The sequence below is a fragment of the Plectropomus leopardus genome, chromosome 5, assembly GCF_008729295.1.
Source record: "Plectropomus leopardus isolate mb chromosome 5, YSFRI_Pleo_2.0, whole genome shotgun sequence".
NCBI lineage: Eukaryota > Metazoa > Chordata > Actinopteri > Perciformes > Serranidae > Plectropomus > Plectropomus leopardus.
In genome coordinates, this window is record NC_056467.1 from 8,453,701 (window position 1) to 8,474,483 (window position 20,783).

Here is a 20,783-nt window from a genome sequence, read left to right on the forward strand (position 1 = left end):
ATCTCAGATCTCTTGAAAGACAAATACCACAATTCTAAAAACCTAGATGCAGAAGTTCCTGGAAGTGGTTCTTAATGTTTTCATTGAGCGGCCCACTAAATGCACACTCAAGCACTTGTATTTTTCCCCTTTCAAAGCGATACTGCTCAGAGAGACACAGTGTCAATTGCCTCACATCCTGTGTGTTGTAAGGAAGTGGGCCAGTCAGGCCATCAGACAGGCAGTCGCAGTGTTAGTTAACACTTCACTGTCAGGAGAGCGGGGTGAAGAGAACAGAAGAACAAGACTGAGATTTGAAATTAACCTTAAAACAGGAGAAAATGTTACAGAGGGCGGCCTCCAATGTGTCAGACAAAAAGAGCATGAAGCCGAAGGTAGGTGAAAATCAGAAAAAAATATTTATCAGTAATATCACTTTAGAAATGGTCACTTCAGACATGAGCAATGTTCTCAAGAAAAAAAGAGAGACACAGCAATACTAGTTGTAGTTCAATTTAATTTTTAACATCATTTAAATAAACTCTGAGATTAAAAAAAAAGATTTTTTATTTAGAAAGATGTAATTTTTTGCTAAATACTGATTGGAAACTTAAAGACTAGTTGACTTATGTTTGATGTTTTTTAACTGCTCCTATTTCCCAAGTGAATTTTCATACTTTAAAACAGACAAACAAAGGCAATAAAAAAAACCCCAAAACAACAAAACAAAAATAACAACAAAAACAAATAATAGCACAAAAAGCAAAATTGTGGGGAAGAATATAGCGGCATTTGCAGACAGTGCAGACAAGTGTTGGACTGTCAGACGACGCTGCATTAAAACAATCCACAGAGGGCTGTCTAGGAGTATGGAGCTCATATTTAACCGGGATTTCCAGGGATTACTCATTTATATAATTATTTTTTGAGATGATGGGGAGTCGGGAGAGATTATGGTGACTTTTAGTTTTATGAAAAAATGGAAAAAACAGGGGAAAGAATTAAAACTGAGCCAGAGAAAAGCAACTGTGAGTACATGTCACTAGGGTTGAGAGGACGCAGCAGTTTTATTTATTTATATCTATTCATTTTTAGTACAGCTGTAAAGAGACACATATTCTCTCTGCTGCCACATGATTTAATAGAGGACGTTGTATGTACCACATATGTTACAAGCTCTCATTTTGAAACCCCTTCAAAACAGACTGAATATTGCCTTCATACACCTACATTTATACTAGAGGTGCCTTCAGTTTGCTTTAAGAAAAATATTCGACGTTCCTTTCAGAGACAGTAAAGTGGATGTAGACACTGGAAATCTTCATTCATATTTCAGATTTCAAGTGAAATCCAGTGGGGTCAAAGAGTGAAGATGCAGCAGGTTTTTTGAGTCTTGAGACATCTGGGACAAGGACTCACGTGTGCAATGACCAGATGTTATGTAATTTTGTTAAACCTCTCGCTACATAAACCATTTGTGCCAGTCATCTGTGTGACATCCTTTGTCTTTTAATCCTCCCTTCAGCGCTCCACCAGCTTCGGCAGGTTTGAGGGGCTCAGACATCATTCATCACAAGCAAAGCCAGAGGAAAATGGAACATCCATGGTTTGTAGACATGTTTTTATTTCATTTTTCTGGACATAACGGCAAACATGTTTTATAGTAACATGTATGATGACACTAAATGCATATCCAGGGAGTCATGTTATGTCATTGGATAGAAACATTTGCATTGCCTTTTGTACATGCGTGGATGTGTGCAGCCATGTAATGGTTTAGTAATGTGTTTTGTAATAAAAAATGGGACACTGGAAAACAAAGGTCATGCTGGGAAAAACCCCTTTTGCTGTCCAGGAAGTGATGCATGTTTTGCTGGCATGTAGTAAAGATGCAAAGTGTTTGGATGTGAGAAATATGAGGAGCCAAGTTTTTAAATATCACAATACTATTGTCAATATTCCAGGGGGACAAATAAAATTGGGAGTTTGGTGTCTTCCCGTACAAAATTTTGAGCCACAAACATTTAAATTCTGGCATCCTGGTTGATTTCTATACATTTCTTTTTCAAGTCTTAAGAACAACATTGGCTTGAAATGTCACTTATTGATGTGCTAATAAATTACACTAAAGGGGACTGCAGTGTGTGGACCTCTTGTTATTAATTGACATCTTATATTGATCAAGCAAATGCCTTAAACAGTTTTTGGATGTGCACAACAACTATGCTTTTTATACATCAATATTTGACTTTTCTGCATCAATTTATGGTGGGAATGTCTTCAATTTGTCAAAATAAAGGTCCTCCTTTCATGTTTTTACTGAGGGGTAAATATGCACATGCTCTTTATATTGAGGGGGACGTGTCTCCTTCATCACCCCAGAAATCTACGCCTATGACAAATATGAACTAACCAACTCTCCTCACACAGCTCACAGAAGAGTGTGAGACTTTGGACCCAAACAAATCGGCTGGACTTGGAAAAAAGATGAAGGCCATTTCATTGACCATGCGCAGAAAAATGGGCAAAAAACACGCCAAGTCTTTCTCTGAGGAGATGGTGAGTAACTGAAAAAAAGACACACAAACTTTCACACACCACTTTTTATTCAAATCCAATTCAATCAGTTTCAAATCAAATCAGTTCTTCAGAGGGTACAAATAACTGTTTGCATCAATCAACAATTTGTAAGAACAAACGATAAAAAATAAAAACCTTGATACCTTTCAAATCCAGTAAAAGTCCAGATCTGATGAAAATCAGCCTCATAACATCAAACCTGCGATGTTTTTCTCAATAATCTTATCACTTTAATCTCTTATAACCCACATCCTCAAATATGATGCTGTTATGGGCAATATTCAAATGACGCACTTTGCTCTGAGCTACACCGAAACCTGGTTTCTTGCAGTTTTGTGTTTTTTCTTTGACACCAATGAGAGATAAAATGAGTTGCTCTCCAACTTCACAACCTACATCTCTAACTGAGGCTGTTTTAGTTTGCCTACTCTCTTTCACTTTCATGTAAACTTACTGAGTTTGTACACTTTAATGCATTTAATCTGTGAGTGATTGAGGATTAAAAATGTGTCTCTTTTTTGACATATCTCTCAATTAAAACTGTATATTTTTCCAGGGTGATGACACAGACAAAGACCCTGAGGTAGAGACAGAGGGTAGCCTGCCAGCTGAGAAAAACTCTGCAAAGACAAGCAACTCGTTAGAGAGTCTTTACAGTGGCCAGAGCTCGTCTAGTAAGTATCTGCACATACTGCATACACTGCAAGGCTGAACCATATAGTGTTTGGCTGTTTTATTCACATAGTGAATAAATATGTGGGGTTATATAACTAATGCCAAAAAAGAAATCATCCGACCTCAGTATATATGAATGACCTTGTAGTGTTGTTTGATAACTGTAACTGTGTAATCATACTGTGTTGTGTTGTGTTTGTTGGTTCAGGCGGTGTGACCAGTGAATCCAACGGTTCTGGTAAGAGAGACAGTCTGAGGCTGGAGGAGGACGGCTCCTATCAGGGACAGTTCTGCGGCAGAGCTCGTGTCCATACAGACTTCGTTCCCAGCCCGTATGACACAGATTCCCTCAAACTCAAGGTAGCATACAACTCTAATTCCACGCAGAAATATGTTGTGCAGGGACAAGAGCCTGATGTATGTGCTCATTTTAACAGATAACGCTATATCATTTTTTTTTTTTTAGGTTGGTGACATCATCAACATCATCAGTAAGCCTCCAATGGGCATCTGGACAGGCATGCTAAACAACAAAGTGGGCAATTTCAAGTTCATCTATGTAGATGTTTTAGTGGAAAAGGAGGAAGAAGAGGAGGCACCAAAGATCAGACAACAGAAGCTGTGCAAAAGACCTCGACCTAAAACATTGCTGGAGTTACTAGAACGACTGAATCTTGAGGTGAGGGTGGGATCCCACCTCATAACAGAAAAGCACACGAGTTATCTCAGTTTAACATCTTCCTTGATCTCGATGCTGTAACCCCAATTTAATGAAAGAAATCCTGTTTAAGTTCAGCTAGCATGAAATGTTGCTGTGCATTCACAACTCAAACTTGATGATGTATTTAGGTAAAATACCTCACATTAACATGCCTCTCTGGCCTCCATTTTAAACCAGTTTCATACCTTTGCAAACATTTTGTAGGCTACCACACCTGATTTGAAAACTGATGTGTAGAAATTCAAGAGATAAAATGTGAATGTGTACACCGTGTGGGTTGATGGTAATGAAGACACAACTATTTTTGCAGGAGTACGCCTCTGCCTTGCTGATAAATGGCTACCAGACAGTGGAGGACTTATTGCACCTGCAGGAGAAACACCTGATAGAGCTGAATGTCAAAGACCCCGAGCACAGACGCAAGCTTCTCGCTGCTGCTGAGTACCGCTACACAGAAGGTTAGCGACATACCAAGCATTGGCTAGCATTGGTATTATGAACAATAACCACACAAAGTTTTACAAATTGCTAATTTACTGCTAAATTTAACAGTGACATGTTAAGTGTAGTTAAATTTCAGTGTGCTGATCACTCCTGGAAAATAAACTTTGTGATCCCAGCCAAGATTCTGACCAAAGGAACATACCCAAAGCTTCTTTTAAAATAAAGGCTCACTTGCTAATTAAATTGCTCCAAATGGAAGAAGATTAGGGCCAAGTGATACATATATTTGAGTTTAGAGTTTAAAGTCTGAATTATGAGAATAAAGTCAGAATTCCGAGTTCAAAGTTATAATTCTGGGTCATAATTTTGACTTCATACTCCGACTGTGTCCAGAATTCCATTCTGATACCTTAGTATGAAACCAATAGTATGTTAGTTGGATACTATCTCTGGTGAAATATTACAGTATGCAAACAATGGACATTTATTGCACAATATACAATGCAATTATCAAGAGAATTCTTATAAAAAAAAAGTGACCAAGATAGCTCTGTAATGTCAATAATGCTTCAACTTAACTGTAATAAGATAGATAGATAGATAGATAGATAGATAGATAGATAGATAGATATACTTTATTGATCTCAAAACTGAGAAATTGGGGTAAAACTGAGAAATTGGATAAGATTTTACTTAATAAGATTTCACTTTGTTAGGTTAAATTTAAAAATCTTGATTAGAGGTGAAAGGTGGTAGAGGTGAGCTTCGAATGGGTTGCCATGGTTGCACGTCTTCATCTTGCAAGGAGGCTCTCAGGAAGTGGTCATTAAAGCTCAGTGCACTATGAAAATATAGTGTTTATGTGCACTAAAGTGTGTTGAATTTAGCACTCACATTGTGTATGTATTGCATAGCATGCAATATTTGCTGCAGCTTTAGAGTTCTGAATTCTGACTAAAAACTTAAATAGTTTTCTACTTGTGGCTCTAATTGTCTTCCATAATTCCAAGACGTTCCAAAGCTCACACATAAAATGAAACAAAGCATGAGCTGTAGCACTTACCATCAAAGCAACTTGACGAAGCTGCCAAGCTGCAGACACTGCAACATTTAAGGAATGCATAGCATTTATGTGGTGGAGGTGTTAAAGGTACAAAACCAAAAGGTGATGATGCAGGGTGGATGCCAGCTGTAGGAAGAGGATATACTAGCGATTATCAGAAATGAGAATTCTACAAAGCCCTGTAACAGAAGTCATGTCTTAAAAAGCTTCAAGAAATAAAGATATTAATATGAACATCCATCCTGTTTCTCCTGAAGAATACTTGGTTCTCCTGAAGAATACTTGGTTCTGCTGAAGAATACTTGGTTCTGCTAAAATAAAGTGTAGTCTATTTCGAGGTTTAACATAAATATAGAGCAATGTCAGTGCAAACTTGACTGGACATTATTTGAGATTTAATATCACCTGGAGAATATATAAAAAAAAAGTTTAGATTCTTTAAAATGTAAAACAGCAGGAGAAAGCTGAAGCATTTGTGCCACACTGAACAGAAACACATCCTGTGCGCTCTGAGAGGCTTATCAGTGATTTCCTGTTACTCAGATAGAAAGTGCTTAATGGGGCAAAAGGTGTTCCTGTAATCTGTTGTCTTGAAGCAGAAAGCAGATTATAGCTCAGTGAATGAAAACAAAACTACTTTCCAGTATATGACGAAGGAACAACATCCACTGGCTAGTTATGTTCAGTCTGCCCATGTTTTATTGCAGTTGTAGACAAGGCAAATTATCATCATTGTAAATTTTTTTGTTTGGGTGACAGCGTGACTAAACAGATGGCAGCGGCTGCACCGTGACCCTGCCAAGCGTGTTGACTCACATGAGATGCCAGTAAATTAATCAAGCTGAACTCCATTAGGTTAGTGGTTTGGCAACCTAGGCAGGAGGATTAGTAGCTTCCATCAGTAAAGTAGAAATATTAAAGAAAGGTAGAATATTTTTACTCTATGAAAGTGGAAAATAAAAGTCAAAGAGGACATTTTAGGTATCTAAAAGAAGACATGTTTCTACTGCTGTTTGCTGGGCCATACCTGGGGGAGTTATTTCAGAATTTGGGCCATTTGGCTGGTGACAGTTTAACACATCATCCTAGTCTCACAGTAATTTAAGCAATAGCAACCTGTATTTTTTCTTTCTTTCACAGAAGTAAATAATCCAAATACAAACGAGAATCAGCCTTACCATTTAATTATGGGTTAATTTCCACTGTTAGAAGTGTTACCTTCTCTAATGTGGTTGGAAACAGGAACTTATAATATTGTGACATTTAATGTGATTCCATTTGCTTTGTGGCTGCAGGTGATGATGTCAGGGATGCGGAGGAGCACATATCCTCCCACAGTCTACAGGAAGAGGACAGTGACTGTCCCAGAGACTCGGGCTGCTTCATTCCATCTGAATGCTCAGACAGTAAAGACGACGCAGAGCAGCTCACAGACGCTGCGGACTCTTAATGCGATCACCTGTCAGATGGATACGTTGATGTTTGGAACTCAGTGTTGGGTGTATTCTTATGACTTGTGGTTTCTACAATTATCCCTTTATTTTCTCAAAATTTTATGTTAATTTCGTGCTTGCCTAATGTAGAAGCTTTTGAAAAGTGTGATAGGAAGAACAAACAACCAATATTCTAAATGTCATCTTATCCATGTATCACTTTATCAAGATAATAATGAAGTTGTACATTTGATTTCTGGAGTTCTCTTTATTTTATGTTGTTGAAAAGTGACATTTAATTGATTAAATGTTACTTATATTTATTGCAATATCAATAATTTAGTGGTTTTTTTTTCCATATAAAGCCTTTATTTATCACATCTGCATAATTTTGACCTTTCTTATCAAATCCAGTCTGAATTCAACATCCAGTGTAATCTCTTTTTTTCCTTCTGTGAATAAAGTGGTGTTGTTGAGGGGATGTTTTTGAAATGTAGTGACAGGGTTTGAACAGCACATGGTCAGATCTTGCCTATAATGTATACTGTACAGGAAAACATGTTATTTTCTAAAGTTTTTCTGGCTGTGGTTGAATGAATGTGTGTGTGTGCGTGTGTGGCCTATAAAAAAAGCCTGCGTGCAAATGAGAGAGCCTGTGTGTGAACTCATGTAAAGCATTCGACTGTTTTTGCAACTTTTTGTAAATAAAGAGCCAAAAGAAATGCAACTCAATTAGGTTTTTTGGTGGTTGGTCAGAAGTACTTATTTCAGTTACCATTCAGTGCCTAACATATTATTTAAGTGATTGATCGCTAAATAGCCATGAAGTAGGTCTAAATATAATACTTTATGATACATTTACATTTAAAGTTTTAGTTATATATTGTAATTGTAAATAAATAGATAATAATAATATCAATAATGGTATTATTATTATTATTATTATTATTATTATTGTTATTGTTATTATTATTATACTATTATTATTATTATTATTATTATTATTATTATTATATATTTTTAATGTATTCTTTAATGTATTTATTTATTTACTTTAGTGTTACAACCAGGTCTTTACGTCAATTTTTTCTGTCTTTTTTTAATGTCATTTTTTTAAATCCCTGCCCTGGCACTACCTGATTGGGCTAGAACACTTAAACGTCACGAAACGTTCGTTTACGTTTCATGTCGCTAGTGCTGATGGGAAATGTAGTGAAAAGCTACTGTTTGCTACGCTATCCATCACGCCAATGGCGTATTCCTAAAACTACATTAACCAGCATCCACTCGGAGCCATGCAATGTTGACGTGTATTTTGCTGGTAGTCTGAAAAACTCTTATTTCGCATCATCCACTTGTCAAAACCGGACATCATTTAGCCGCAATTTGAACCATTTGACGGACGTTTTGTGCATTTTCAGCGGTGGGTGACTTCGCTACAGTGTGCGACAATGTCTGGAGAAATCTCTATGATTGGTAAGTTCAGTGACAGTTTGTTTGTCGCCGGTAATTATCCGGCGTCTGTCTGTGCTAACGCGTGAGCTAACTGGTTTGGTCCACCTGTGTGTTGTCATCTTGCCACAGGGTCGGTGATACTGGCCCTGTTCCTGGCCGGCTACCTGGGCCAGCAGTACCTACCGCCCCCCAAACCCAAAGTGATCGGCCTGGACCTGGGCACCACCTTCTGCTCTGTCGGTGTCTTCCACCCGGGCAGCGGGGATGTGGAGGTGATAGCAGATGAAGAGGGGAGGAAGAGCATCCCCAGCGCCGTGTCATTCACCACCACTGCGGTGCTGGCTGGGCACGAAGCCGTGGACCTGGCCGACAGCAACCCACAAAACACCATCTACGATGCCAAGAGGTTTATCGGGAAGACATTTGAACCGGAGGTCCTGGAGCGGGAGAGTGCTCGGTACCCGTTTAAGGTGGGTGCAGATGGAGTTGGTTTAACTGAGTGTGAAGTCCTTTGTGCATTATTGAGTGATTTATGTGGAAGATCACTTAGGATCTCTTATTTATTTATCAGACATTTATATAATGTCGGGGTCTTTTCTAGGGGTCCACAGATTATATGCCTGGCAGATTATTGAGGCCCATATTTGGCGTTTTGCCGATTATTTGTATCAATGTTTTATTTTAATTATGGCTAATGAAATTAATTGATTAAAAAGTGCAAAGAAAGTGTCAGCATGGGAGGAACCTTTACTTTGTAAACCTTTTTTATTTGAATTTTAACTTGACCTTATAAAAAATGCTGGGAACTTTCTGTATATGATTTTGAAAGTGTCAGTTTTTGTTTAACATTTGCTAAAGGCATTTGAACAAATGGAGTTTGTTCTGTCACAAATTCTAAATATTGACAGAAAGATTTTAATTTTTACTGTAAATGCATATGATCCCTATCCCTATTCTTTTTTTTCTTAACCTCCTTAAAATCTGCAAATATTTTACCTTGAGCCTGAGTGACTTTTGGAAAATACATGTAACTTTGGCAGGTTTGGAAGATGTGTTTTCTCTACAAATTGGAAGTAAAATAAATACAAAATACAGCCATTTATAGTTTTATTCCCTTCCCATAAGCCTAAATCTACAACATAAGTCCCTCCCCAGCACTTGAAATAATATTTGATTTGCCTTCCCCTTTTTGCACCACACCGTCCCCTCTCATAAATAATGAACAGTTGTTTCCTGGAGTCACTTTACTAGACTGGTTTACACATTATCGTGTGTTTTTTTCTGTCATATACCACTCAGAACCATCATTTAAAATCCTCAGCCTCAAATATACTCAGATGCATCCTTGTATTTAGGATATCCATCCATCCATCCATTTTCGGCCGCTTATCCGAGGCCAGGTCTCAGGGGCATGTCTAGCAGCCCAAAACTAATAGATATTTCATTTACAATAAAGTAAAACTTCACAAATCTTTATGTCTCAGAAGATGGAACCAGAGAATGATTAACAGTTATGAGCTTGTAATCAAAATATCTGTCAATTTATTTTTCTCAGCAGTGGAATTGTTTAACTCAACTTTGCACTACTTGAATTAAAACTTTCAAATCATGTTGCTATATCCCCAGTTATTTGCTTTCAGTTTTGTAGTTTTTCCATCCCCACTTACGCTGTGCCTTTGCTGCTCTCCCAGGTGATGAACAATAATGGGAGTGCAGAATTTGTCATCTCCACCAACCATACCTTCGCTGTAAGTCCAGAGTTCGTAGGCTCCAGGCTGCTGCTCAAGATGAGGAAGATGGCTGAGCGACAGATGGGTGTGCCCATACAGAAGGCTGTCATCTCGGTGCCCGCAGAGTTTGACGAGAGACAGAGGAACTACACTGTCAGAGCAGCCAACCTCGCCGGTCAGTTCTCTAATTAGTTTACGCTGATGTTGGATGCCCTTGTGGGTCATTTGACAAAGATGCACATCAAGCAGTTTCAAAAGTTTAAAACGCCGCCGGCCACTGGTATCCTTGTATATATATTTACATATCCTGATATAAACATGCACTGCATTAGTAATTTAGCTATCACATAATGTACAATCATACTTTTGTCTTGCAGGCCTGGAGATCCTGCGTGTGATCAATGAGCCCACAGCTGCAGCCATGGCCTACGGCCTGCACAAGGTGGATGTGTTCAACGTGCTGGTGGTCGACCTCGGGGGAGGAACCCTTGATGTTTCTCTGCTCAACAAACAGGGAGGCATGTTTCTCACCAGAGCAATGGCAGGTAATGTGTTCACTGCTGAGTACACTGTTGTCTGTATGAGGAGCTGTGCCTTTAGTTGCAGAGTTCATGTCCCAGTTAAAGGCTTAAATTATGATTTTAGTCCGTGCATGATTTAAGTGGATTCAACAGTTAAAAAATAATACAGGGTCAGGACTATCACCTGAAGCCACCCAGTCAGTCAGATTTGCTGAAGAGGTGGGTGTCTTATGGCACGTTTCCATTGCATGGTATTGGCTTTACTATACTCTACTCTACTCGCCTTTTTTGGCTTTCCATTTGGAAGAAGTACCTGGTACCTGTGCAGCACGTGAAACACTGCAGACCACTGACTGGTCAGACAGAATCATCACTGTGTCAATGCGTCGTCACGCACGGAAAACCCGCAACTGTGCAAACAGCAAAGCTATAGCTGTAACGGCCACAGTTTTGTATAATTTTTTTTCTTTCCCAAAATGGTAACCAGAAAGATCACGCCGTGGTTGCTCGAGGAGGTGCAAACGTTCTGTTCGTATGCATAGTTCGAACTACAGGGGAGCTAAGGGGAGCTCCTCCCCCGAAAGCGTCCCATGAAAGCTCTAAAAATGATTCACTTTTGTGTTATAAATGACATGTTTTCTGCACATAAAGGTTCCTGAAATAATAAAAAATAGCAGGAATATGTCAATGCTGTGTGTTTATTACATTATATTTCCAAACATCTGTCTCCACTATTTAATTTCTGTGTCTATCCGTGCTGGGACCCCCAGAAAAGTACCCGATACCAAAGGCGAGTAGAGTAGATCCGCTACCATGAAGTGGGAATGCGCTGTTATATCATATGTTTATATGATATAATGGCGCATAATTTCATCATCTTTGATCTGGAACTAAATTAGAGGCCTTGTTCCTGGAGGGAACTATGGCGTAATCTTAAAATGACTAATTTTTGGCAGGGAATAACAAGCTCGGAGGTCAAGACTTCAGCCAGAGGTTGCTCCAGTATACCACAGAGCGAGCGCGACAGGAGTTTGGCATCCCACCCACTCTCAAAGAGGACATCCACCATCTCCGACAGGCTGTGGAAGCCGCCAAGCTTAACCTCACCCTCCAACCCAGCGTCACCATCAGAGTTCCCCTGCACCTCCACACTCACGACAGCTCCGAGTCACCCAAAGACTCTGCTCCTGCTCCGGTTCTCTTTCAGGCCGTGATCACTCGCGAGCTGTTTGAGGAGCTAAATGAGGACCTCTTTCAGAAGATCCTGGCTCCAGTTGAAACCGTGTTAACTGAGGGCCACCTGGCAAAAGAGGACGTGGATGAGATTGTTCTGGTGGGAGGGTCCACCAGGATACCGCGGATCAGGAGGCTGATCAGCGAGTACTTTGGAAAGGAGCCCAACACATCAGTAGACCCCGATCTGGCTGTGGTTACAGGTGTGGCCATTCAGGCTGGCATTATGGGCGGCTCCTGGCCTTTACAAGTGAGCGCTATAGAAATCCCGAACAGACACCTGCGCAAGACGAACTTCAGCTAATCTTCATTATTAATATTTATTGAGAAAAAAGGGATGCCTTAGTGACATGCCACCCATTCCTAACCGGTTCATGCTTCTCTTGATCTAAAATCTCCTCAAGTGAGGAACGAAAGACTCTGTCACCTGAATGCAGACATAATACTCAGGTGTTTCATCTCATACTTGATTGTTTGTGAAAGGCAGAGATAGCAGAAAAACATGATTGTTACACATTGATACATAACAACATTCCTCCTGGACAGATACTAACTGCTAACATCTGCAGAAGTGACCAGCCACTTTTATAGCGATGACTGCTTTTGTTGTGCATGAAGCTCCAGCAGAAATAACACAGCAAAATACTGATAAAATGTGAACATGGAACTTCTTATGAAGCTAAATCCTCTGTCAGACATTATCCACTGATATGTTCAGCTTTGTTGATGGCGTTTAATCATGGTAATGCTTAAAAGGTATTCGATTCAGGGAACAACCTTTGGAAGGACTCGCAGACAAGCCAGTAATTTTTTTGCTATTTATTTATTTATTTCCATTAATTATGAGTGAGTGTGTGTGTGTTTGTGTTTGTTTGCTTGCTTGCCTTAAATGTATTTTTACATCTCTCCATCAAAGGTTGACACACAGTGTGCTTGCATCTGTTTAGACAGCTGCTATATTTTTTGAATCTAGGTGAACCGCTGCAAGCTAGTGATGTCGTCAAGGGCCCTTGTCTAGGTGCCTGTGATGCATAGTGTCCCAAAAAGGGTTTTAGGGTGTCCACTGGGACAGAGGATGCCCTCAGTGAAAGGATGTAATTATGCATATTTAATTTCAAACAGATTTACTGCAATATTGACTACTCGCCTTGTAATTACGGTGTTCTGGTTTGGTGTCGAGTCACCAACTAATAGATGATGGTGCACGTTGGATAGAGCCTTAATGTTTACACAATGCTGTAAAATATTACACCATTAACAACACCACCCCTCTCTTTGTATATCATCCAGACTGCATTATTTGCCTTGGAAAGTAAAAGAAGAATTATGCTTTGTGCTGCACTTTGAGGACTTCCACTTGTTGGCCAACTTTTTGTGCAATAGTAGAGCTTTATTAAAATGGCAGTAACTTTCTGTTGTGTAATACTTGAGCTGCATAGGGAGGTAAGCACAACAGGCTGCTTATCCCGCTGTAGGGAGAGAATGTCAGATGGTCGCCCTGCAAAAGGACCAGGGCTTTGCTTGTTGGTGCCTTGCGTATTTGATTTTGAGAAATGTGTTCGTGTCACATTTCGAATGTCGGATGGACCTGATGGTTCGGGGTTGTCAGGGGGACCGTTATTTACAGATTTGTTTAATAATGTAGTGTTTCAGGTGTTTCAATTGCTCTTATTCTGGTGGTCCCTTGTGACCATTTTTCAGCTAACTTAACTTCACTTTTGCCAAAAATCATTCATGAATAGGTTTATTTATTTGACTTACTTGTGTTTTTTAAATGTATTTCTCATGTTGGAACTGAGATCTTAATGTGTCAGAGCCTTTACTAGAGTATAGAGGTATGTGAGGCTATTGCTGTTTGCCTTAGATACTGGACACATCACTTATTGGTCCCTATAGAAACAGGGAGAAAAAACAAATGTAAGACGAGGATATATTTTTATATATTATGTTAAACTCAGTGTCAGAGTCAAGACACCTAAAAAATTAAAAGTAAGTTGAATGGTAATGACCTGCATGTCAGCCAAAAAAAATAAAATTAAAATTCAATTTCTCAACGTCACTGTTTTTTTTGAGTCCGTATTCCTGAGCTACAGACACAAAGCACTTCACACACTCACCACATGCTGTTTCAAGATCCCCAGGTGTTATGAATGATGCTGTTCCTGAGAAATTAAGGGGTCACTTTATCCATTTTTAACCTGAAAGATTTTTTTCCATTGACTCCAAAAGGTAATGAATGTGACTCACGAGAAAGTCCAGACAAAGACAAGAAGGGTTAATCCGCTTAAGTTATTCCTCTCCTTAGCTCAGGAAAGACACTTCAGATGTCTCTGGTTCAGTAGTGACTTGATATTAGGAATTCAACAATTGTAGTTCTTTTTCCCGAAAACATCTGTGTGTGGTGGTTCTTGATGCACGGACGTCACTTTCAGTCCACTCCTTGGGAAGCTCTCCCAAGTTCTTGGATTGATTTTCTTGATAATTCCTGGCTGCGGTCATTCATGTTGCTTGTGTACCTTTCTCGACCACTCTTTTCCCTTCCAGTCAACTTTCCATTAATCTGCAAACAACCAGTCTTTTTATCAATAGCCTATTGTGGCTTACCCTCCTTGTAGAGGACATCAGTGAGTGTCTCCTAGACATCTGTTAAGACAGCAGTCCTCCCCATGGTTGTGGTTGCATTGACTGGAGTAGACCAAATGATACGTGGTATTTATACCGTTGAATAGTGATTTACTCAAACTTGAACTTAAATATTCTGTGTTGTCCAAAATGACATATACAGTCTTAGTATAATATGAAAATGAAATTCCTTTTATTTTATACTGTCCTATGTATCATGATTTACAGGAAACATTGTTTAAAAAAAATAACGATCATGACCCTGATTTGATTCGTATGGAAGATGGCCCCTTAATGAAGTATCTCTTCGGTAATGTTTTTGCTTTGTCTTGCTGCGGTGTTGGTGAAGTGATGGTGAAAGTCAGGTCGTAAGCTAAGTGAACTCCCAGCAACTTCACATTGCTGACCCTCTCCACAGCAGCACCATCAATGTTTTGCAGCGTGTGATGTTGTTTTGCAGCCCCCCTGAAGTCAACCACCATCTTTTGTCTTGTTCACATTGAGGGAGAGATTGTGGGATCTACCATGCTGTAAGGTTGCTTCACCTCCATCCTGTACCCAGACTTATCATTGTCACTGATGAGACCCGCCACTGTGGTATCATTGGCAAATGTAATGATGTGGTTGGAGTTGAGTCTGGCAGTGCAGTCGTGGGTGAGCAGGCTAAACAGCAGGGGGCTCAGGACGCAGCCCTGGGGGAAGCCTGTGTTCACTGTGATAGTTCTGGATGTGCGGCTGCCCACTCTGACTGTCTGCTGACTCAGGAAGCCTCAGCTTTACTATAGACTGCTAAAAAACTGAACATTTTTCAGCAGTCTACACAGTATACCAAGTCCAAAAATGCCATACCATAGCATGTAGAAAAAAAAACTTATAGTACAGCATGATAGAGCACTTAAAATGGAAAAAAAATGCATTTTTATGGAGTTTTTGGCTATTTTTGCAACTTTCTGCGATTTGGCATGTCTTGGGACGCTATTTTATGCTGTTTTGAGGTGTTTTCAGACGTTTTTGAGACTCATATTTTGACATTTTTACCATAATATAGCCTTGCTTTTTCGGTCAGTTTTTCAACATGCATTTTTTAAAAAAGTTTTTGGCTATTGCTGCAACTTTCTTTGCGAGGGCATGTCTCGGCACAGGGATTTATGCTGTTTTGAGGTGTTGTCAGACGATTTGTGATGTGTCATATTTTGACATTTTTGCCATACTATAGCCTTGCTTTTCCGATCATTTTTTCAACATGCATTTTGATGGAGTTCTTGGTTATTTTTGCAACTTTCTTTGCCAGGGCATGTCTCGGCACGCTATTTAATGATGTTTTGAGGTGTTTTCAGACGTTTTTGAGACGTGTCATATATTGACACTTTTGCCATACTATAGCCTTGCTTTTCCGATCATTTTTTCAACATGCATTTTTATGGAGTTCTTGGCTATTTTTGCAACTTTCTTTGCTATGGCATGTCTCGGCACGCTATTTAATGATGTTTTGAGGTGTTTTCAGACGTTTTTGAGACGTGTCATATTTTGACATTTTTGCCATACTATGGCCTTGCTTTTTATGTCACTTTTTCAACATGCATTTTTATGGAGTTCTTGGCTATTTTTGCAACTTTTCTTGCTTTTGCATGTCTTGGGATGCTATGTTATGCTGTTTTGAGGTGTTTTCAGACGGTTTTGAGACGTGTCATATTTTGACATTTTTACCATACTATAGCCTTGCTTTTTCAGTCAGTTTTTCAACATGCCTTTTCATGGACTTTTTGGCTACTTTTGGGACAGGTCGGCAGACTATCGCAAGGCTGACACACATATAGACAGACAAACTTCACACTTACAGTCACACCTAAGGGTAATGTAGAGTCACCAATCAACCTGACCCGCATGTCTTTGGAATGTGGAAGGAAGCTGGAGACAAGACAAGGCTATAGTATGGCAAAAATGTCAAAATATGACATATCACAAAACCAGCTGAAAACACGTCCAAACAACATAAAATAGCCTGCCAAGACATGCCATAGCATACATTGTTGCAACACCATCCAAAAACACCATAATAATGCATGCTGGAAAAATGCCCAAAAAGGCAAGGCTATAGTATGGCAAAAATGTCAAAATACGACATGTCTCAAAACGTCTGAAAAACAACTCAAAACAGCATAAAATACTGTGCGAGACATGCCACAGCAGCGAATGTTGCAAAAAACTCCATACTATAGCATAACATGAATGAAGTGGCTAATAGTTAACAACAAATACAAATTCATTGCAAGTGTTGGACCTGATCTGGCGAGAAAAAATCCCTGATCCAATAACATCCGAGGAGGAAAATGATCATTTAATAGATATAAATCTGAGTTCAATGTTCCTCACGGCAATGATCCATCCATCCATCCATTTTCTTCCGCTTATACGGAGTCGGGTCACAGGAGCAGCAGCCTAAAGCAGGGAAGCCCAGACTTTCCTCTCCCCGGCCACTTTGTCCAGCTCTTCCCAGGGGATCCCGAGGCGTTCCCAGGCCTCAGGACGTCTCTCCAGCGTGTCCTGGGTCTACCCCGGGGCCTCCTACCAGTGGTATGTGCCCTGAATACCTCACCAGGGAGGCATCCGGGAGGCATCCTAATTAGATGCCGGAGCCACCTCATCTGGCTCTTCTCAACGCGGAGGAGCAGCGGCTCTACTCCGAGCTCCTCCCCGATGACCGAGCTTCTCACCCTGTCTCTAAGGAAGAGCCCAGCCACCCTACGGAGGAAGCTCATTTCGGCCGCTTGTACCCACGATCTTGTTCTTTCGGTCACTACCCAAAGCTCATGACCATAGGTGAGGGTAGGAACGAAGATCGACCGGTAAATCGAGAGCCTTGATTTGCCTTTCGGCTCAGCTCCCTCTTCACCACGACAGATCGGTGCAGAGTCTGCATTTCTGCAGACACTGCACCGCCTGTCGATCTTCCGCTCCATCCTTCCCTCACTCGTGAACAAGACCCTGAGGTACTTAAACTCCTCCACTTGGGGCAGGATCTCGTCCCCAATCTGGAGGGGACACTCCACCTTTTTCTGGCTGAGAACCATGGCCTCGGATTTGGAGGTGCTGATTCTCATCCCGGCCGCTTCACACTCGGCTGCAAACCGATCCAGTGAGAGCTGGAGGTCACGGCCTGATGAAGCCAACAGGACCACATAATCTGCGAGGAGCAGAGACACAATCCTGAGGTCACCAAACCGGACCCCCTCAACACCCTGGCTGCGCCTAGAAATTCTGTCCATAAAAGTTATGAACAGAATCGGTGACAAAGGGCAGCCCTGGCAGAGTCCAACCCTCACCGGAAATGATTCCGACTTACTGCCGGAAATGCGGACCAAGCTCTGGCACCGGTCGTACAGGGAACGAACGGCCCGTATTAGGGGGTCCGAAACCCAGTACTCCCGGAGAACCCCCCACAGGACTCCCCGAGGGACATGATCGAATGCCTTCTCCAAGTCCACAAAGCTCATGTGGACTGGTGGGGCAAACTCCCATGCACCCTCAAGGACCCAGCCAAGGGTCCAGAGGTGGTCCACAGTACCACGACCGGGTGAAAACCGCATTGCTCCTCCTGAATCTGGGGTTTGACTGTCCGGTGGACCTTCCTTTCTAGTACCCCTGAATAGACCTTACCAGGGAGTCTGGCAGTGTGATCCCCCTGCAGTTGGAACACACCCTTTCCGGTCCCCCTTCTTAAAAAGAGGGACCACCACCCTGGTCTGCCAGTCCAGAGGCACTGCCCCCGATGTCCACGCAATGTTGCAGAGTTGTGTCAACCACGACAGCCCCACAACATCCAGGCCCTTGAGGAACTCTGTGCGGATCTCATCCATCCCTGGAGCACTGCCACCGAGGAGCTTTTTGACCACCTTGGCAACCTCAGCCCCAGAGATGGAAGAGCCCACCCCTGAGTCCCCAGGCCCTGCTTCCTCACCGGAAGGCATGTCTGTGGGATTGAGGATACTTTGAAGATTGAGGTCTTCAAAGTATTCCTTCCACCGATCCACAACATCCCGAGTCGAGGTCAGCAGCGCCCCGTCCCCATCATACACAGTGTTGACAGAGCACCGCTTTCCCCTCCTGAGACGCCGGATGGTGGTCCAGAACCTCTTCGAAGTCGTCCGGAAGTTGTTCTCCATGGCCTCACAGAACTCCTCCCACACCCGGGTTTTCGCCTCGGTGACCGCCGTAGCTGCACTCTTCTTGGCCTGCCGGTACCCGTCTGCTGCCTCCGGAGTCCCACAGGCCAAGAAGGCCCGATAGGACTCCTTCTTCAGCTTGATGGCATCCCTTACTGCCGGTGTTCACCAACAGGTTTGGGTGTTGCCGCCCCGACAGGCACCGACCACCTTATGGCCACAGAAGCGGTTGGCCGCCTCAGCAACGGAGGCACGGAACATGGCCCACTCGGACTCAATGTCCCCCGCCTCCCCCGGGACATGGTCGAAGCTCTCCTGGAGGTGGGAATTGAAGCTCCTTCTGATGGGAGACTCTGCCAGACGTTCCCAGCAGACCTCACAATGCGTTTGGGTCTGCCAGGTCTGACCGGCGTCCTCCCCCACCATCGAAGCCAACTCACCACCAGGTGGTGATCGGCTCTGCCCCTCTCTTCACCTGAGTGTCCAAGACATGCGACCGCAAGTCTGACGATGCGACTACAAAGTCGATCATCGAACTGCGTCCTAGGGTGTCCTGATGCCAAGTGTGCATATGGACACCCTTATGCTTGAACCTGGTGTTTGTTATTGACAATCTGTGGCGAGCACAGACGTCAAATAACAAAACACAGCAATTCACAGCAATGCATGAGAGAGATTGTATTTACTGTGGTTAAATTAAAAAATAAGACATCAACTGTGAGGACATTGATATGTCCATCATGAAAGGGTAATTAGAGGGATTCTCAAAACCATTAACACACATCTTACTCGTTACTTGTCATTTCTAACTGGCACGTTTCCAAACAAGATGAAAATCGCAAAAGTCATACCTCTGTACAAACCTCGGAACAAACACCACATCACAAACTACAGACCTGTCTTATTACTACCTCAATTCTCCAGAATTCTAGAAAAACTATTCAATGGTCGGCTAGACAACTTCATAGAAAAACACAAATTACTCACTGACAGTCAATACTGATTCAGAGCAAACAGAGCAACATCACTGGGATTGATAGATTCAATAGAAGAAATCAAAACTTAAATAGACCAAAAACCATATACAATTGAAATATTCATTGACCTTAAAAAGCATTTGACACAATAAACATATTATTCAATAAACAAGAGTGGTATGGCATCAGGGGTAAAGTTTTAAACTGGTTGAGAAGTTATTTGACTTACAGGAAACAGTTTGTGAAGTTTGGTGATTATTGATCAACATCTTTGGACGTTACTTGTGGCGTCCCTCGGGGGTCTGTGATTGGCCCTAAACTTTTTATCCAATATATCAATGACTTATGCAAGATATCCAAGGTACTGAAGCTGGTCATATTCGCTGACGAAACAAATATTTTTGTCTCTGGCAGTGATTTGCAATTTTTATGGCAGAAGATTAATTCAGAATTAAGAAAATTAAAAGTATGGTTTGATGTAAATAAATTGTCATTAAACTTGAACAAAACAAGAATAATATTTTTGGGGGATTTAAGAACTACTACATGAAGACAGATTTGGTTGCATGGGGTGAATATCGAAAAAGTTAACGAAATCAAATTTCTGACCAAATGACCATAATCAGCTGGAAATCACATATTAAGCATGTACAAACCGAAGTGTCAAGAAGCATCGCAGTATTGAATAAAGCAAAGCAGGTCCTGGATCACAATTCACTCTGCATTTTATACTGTTCACTAATTCTTCCATATCTAAGTTACTGTGCAGAGGTCTGGGGCAATAATTACACAAGTACAATACATCCACTAGTTACCCTGCAAAAGAAAGCAATACGAACCATTCATAGGGTAGGCTATAGGGATCTAAAAAATTCATTATTTTTACAGTCGAAACTTTTGAAATTTTAAGATATTGTGGGATTATAGACAGTACAAATAATATTTAAAGCAAAAAACCAACTTGTTACCAGGAAATATTCAGAAAGTATTCATTGAAAGGGAAGGGGGTTATAATTTAAGGAGAGTTTTTAATTTCAAAACTCTAAGTGCGTACAAGAAGAAAAAGCTTTTGTATAAGGTACAAGGTAGATTTACTGTCATTTTTCTTAAACGTGGTTTAAGAAGATTAGATTAAAGTTGATCCAAAGTGCTGCTACATCTTTTTGGCATTGAAGGAGGAGTTGAGG

At 41.1% G+C, this 20,783-nt stretch overlaps 2 protein-coding genes across 3 annotated transcripts; both read left to right on the forward strand.

The window, feature by feature from the left end:
- The first annotated feature begins 218 nt into the window (after window positions 1–218).
- On the forward strand, window positions 219–7,622 carry samsn1a (SAM domain, SH3 domain and nuclear localisation signals 1a). Of its 2 annotated transcripts, none has more exons than XM_042487307.1 (8): window positions 219–374; window positions 1,505–1,585; window positions 2,410–2,538; window positions 3,116–3,233; window positions 3,437–3,594; window positions 3,701–3,913; window positions 4,266–4,413; window positions 6,758–7,622. In XM_042487307.1, the coding sequence occupies exons 1-8, from the start codon at window positions 321–323 to the stop codon at window positions 6,910–6,912; spliced, it is 1,056 nt and encodes a 351-aa protein (XP_042343241.1). In that variant the 5' UTR covers window positions 219–320; the 3' UTR covers window positions 6,913–7,622. The 2 variants fall into 2 exon arrangements, with proteins under 2 accessions (XP_042343241.1, XP_042343242.1); XM_042487308.1 differs by having other exon boundaries at window positions 3,443–3,594.
- A 608-nt stretch (window positions 7,623–8,230) lies between these two features.
- On the forward strand, window positions 8,231–13,888 carry hspa13 (heat shock protein 70 family, member 13). Its single transcript, XM_042487141.1, has 5 exons — window positions 8,231–8,371; window positions 8,480–8,820; window positions 10,042–10,255; window positions 10,458–10,625; window positions 11,558–13,888. The coding sequence occupies exons 1-5, from the start codon at window positions 8,347–8,349 to the stop codon at window positions 12,136–12,138; spliced, it is 1,329 nt and encodes a 442-aa protein (XP_042343075.1). The 5' UTR covers window positions 8,231–8,346; the 3' UTR covers window positions 12,139–13,888.
- The last annotated feature ends 6,895 nt before the right edge of the window (window positions 13,889–20,783 follow it).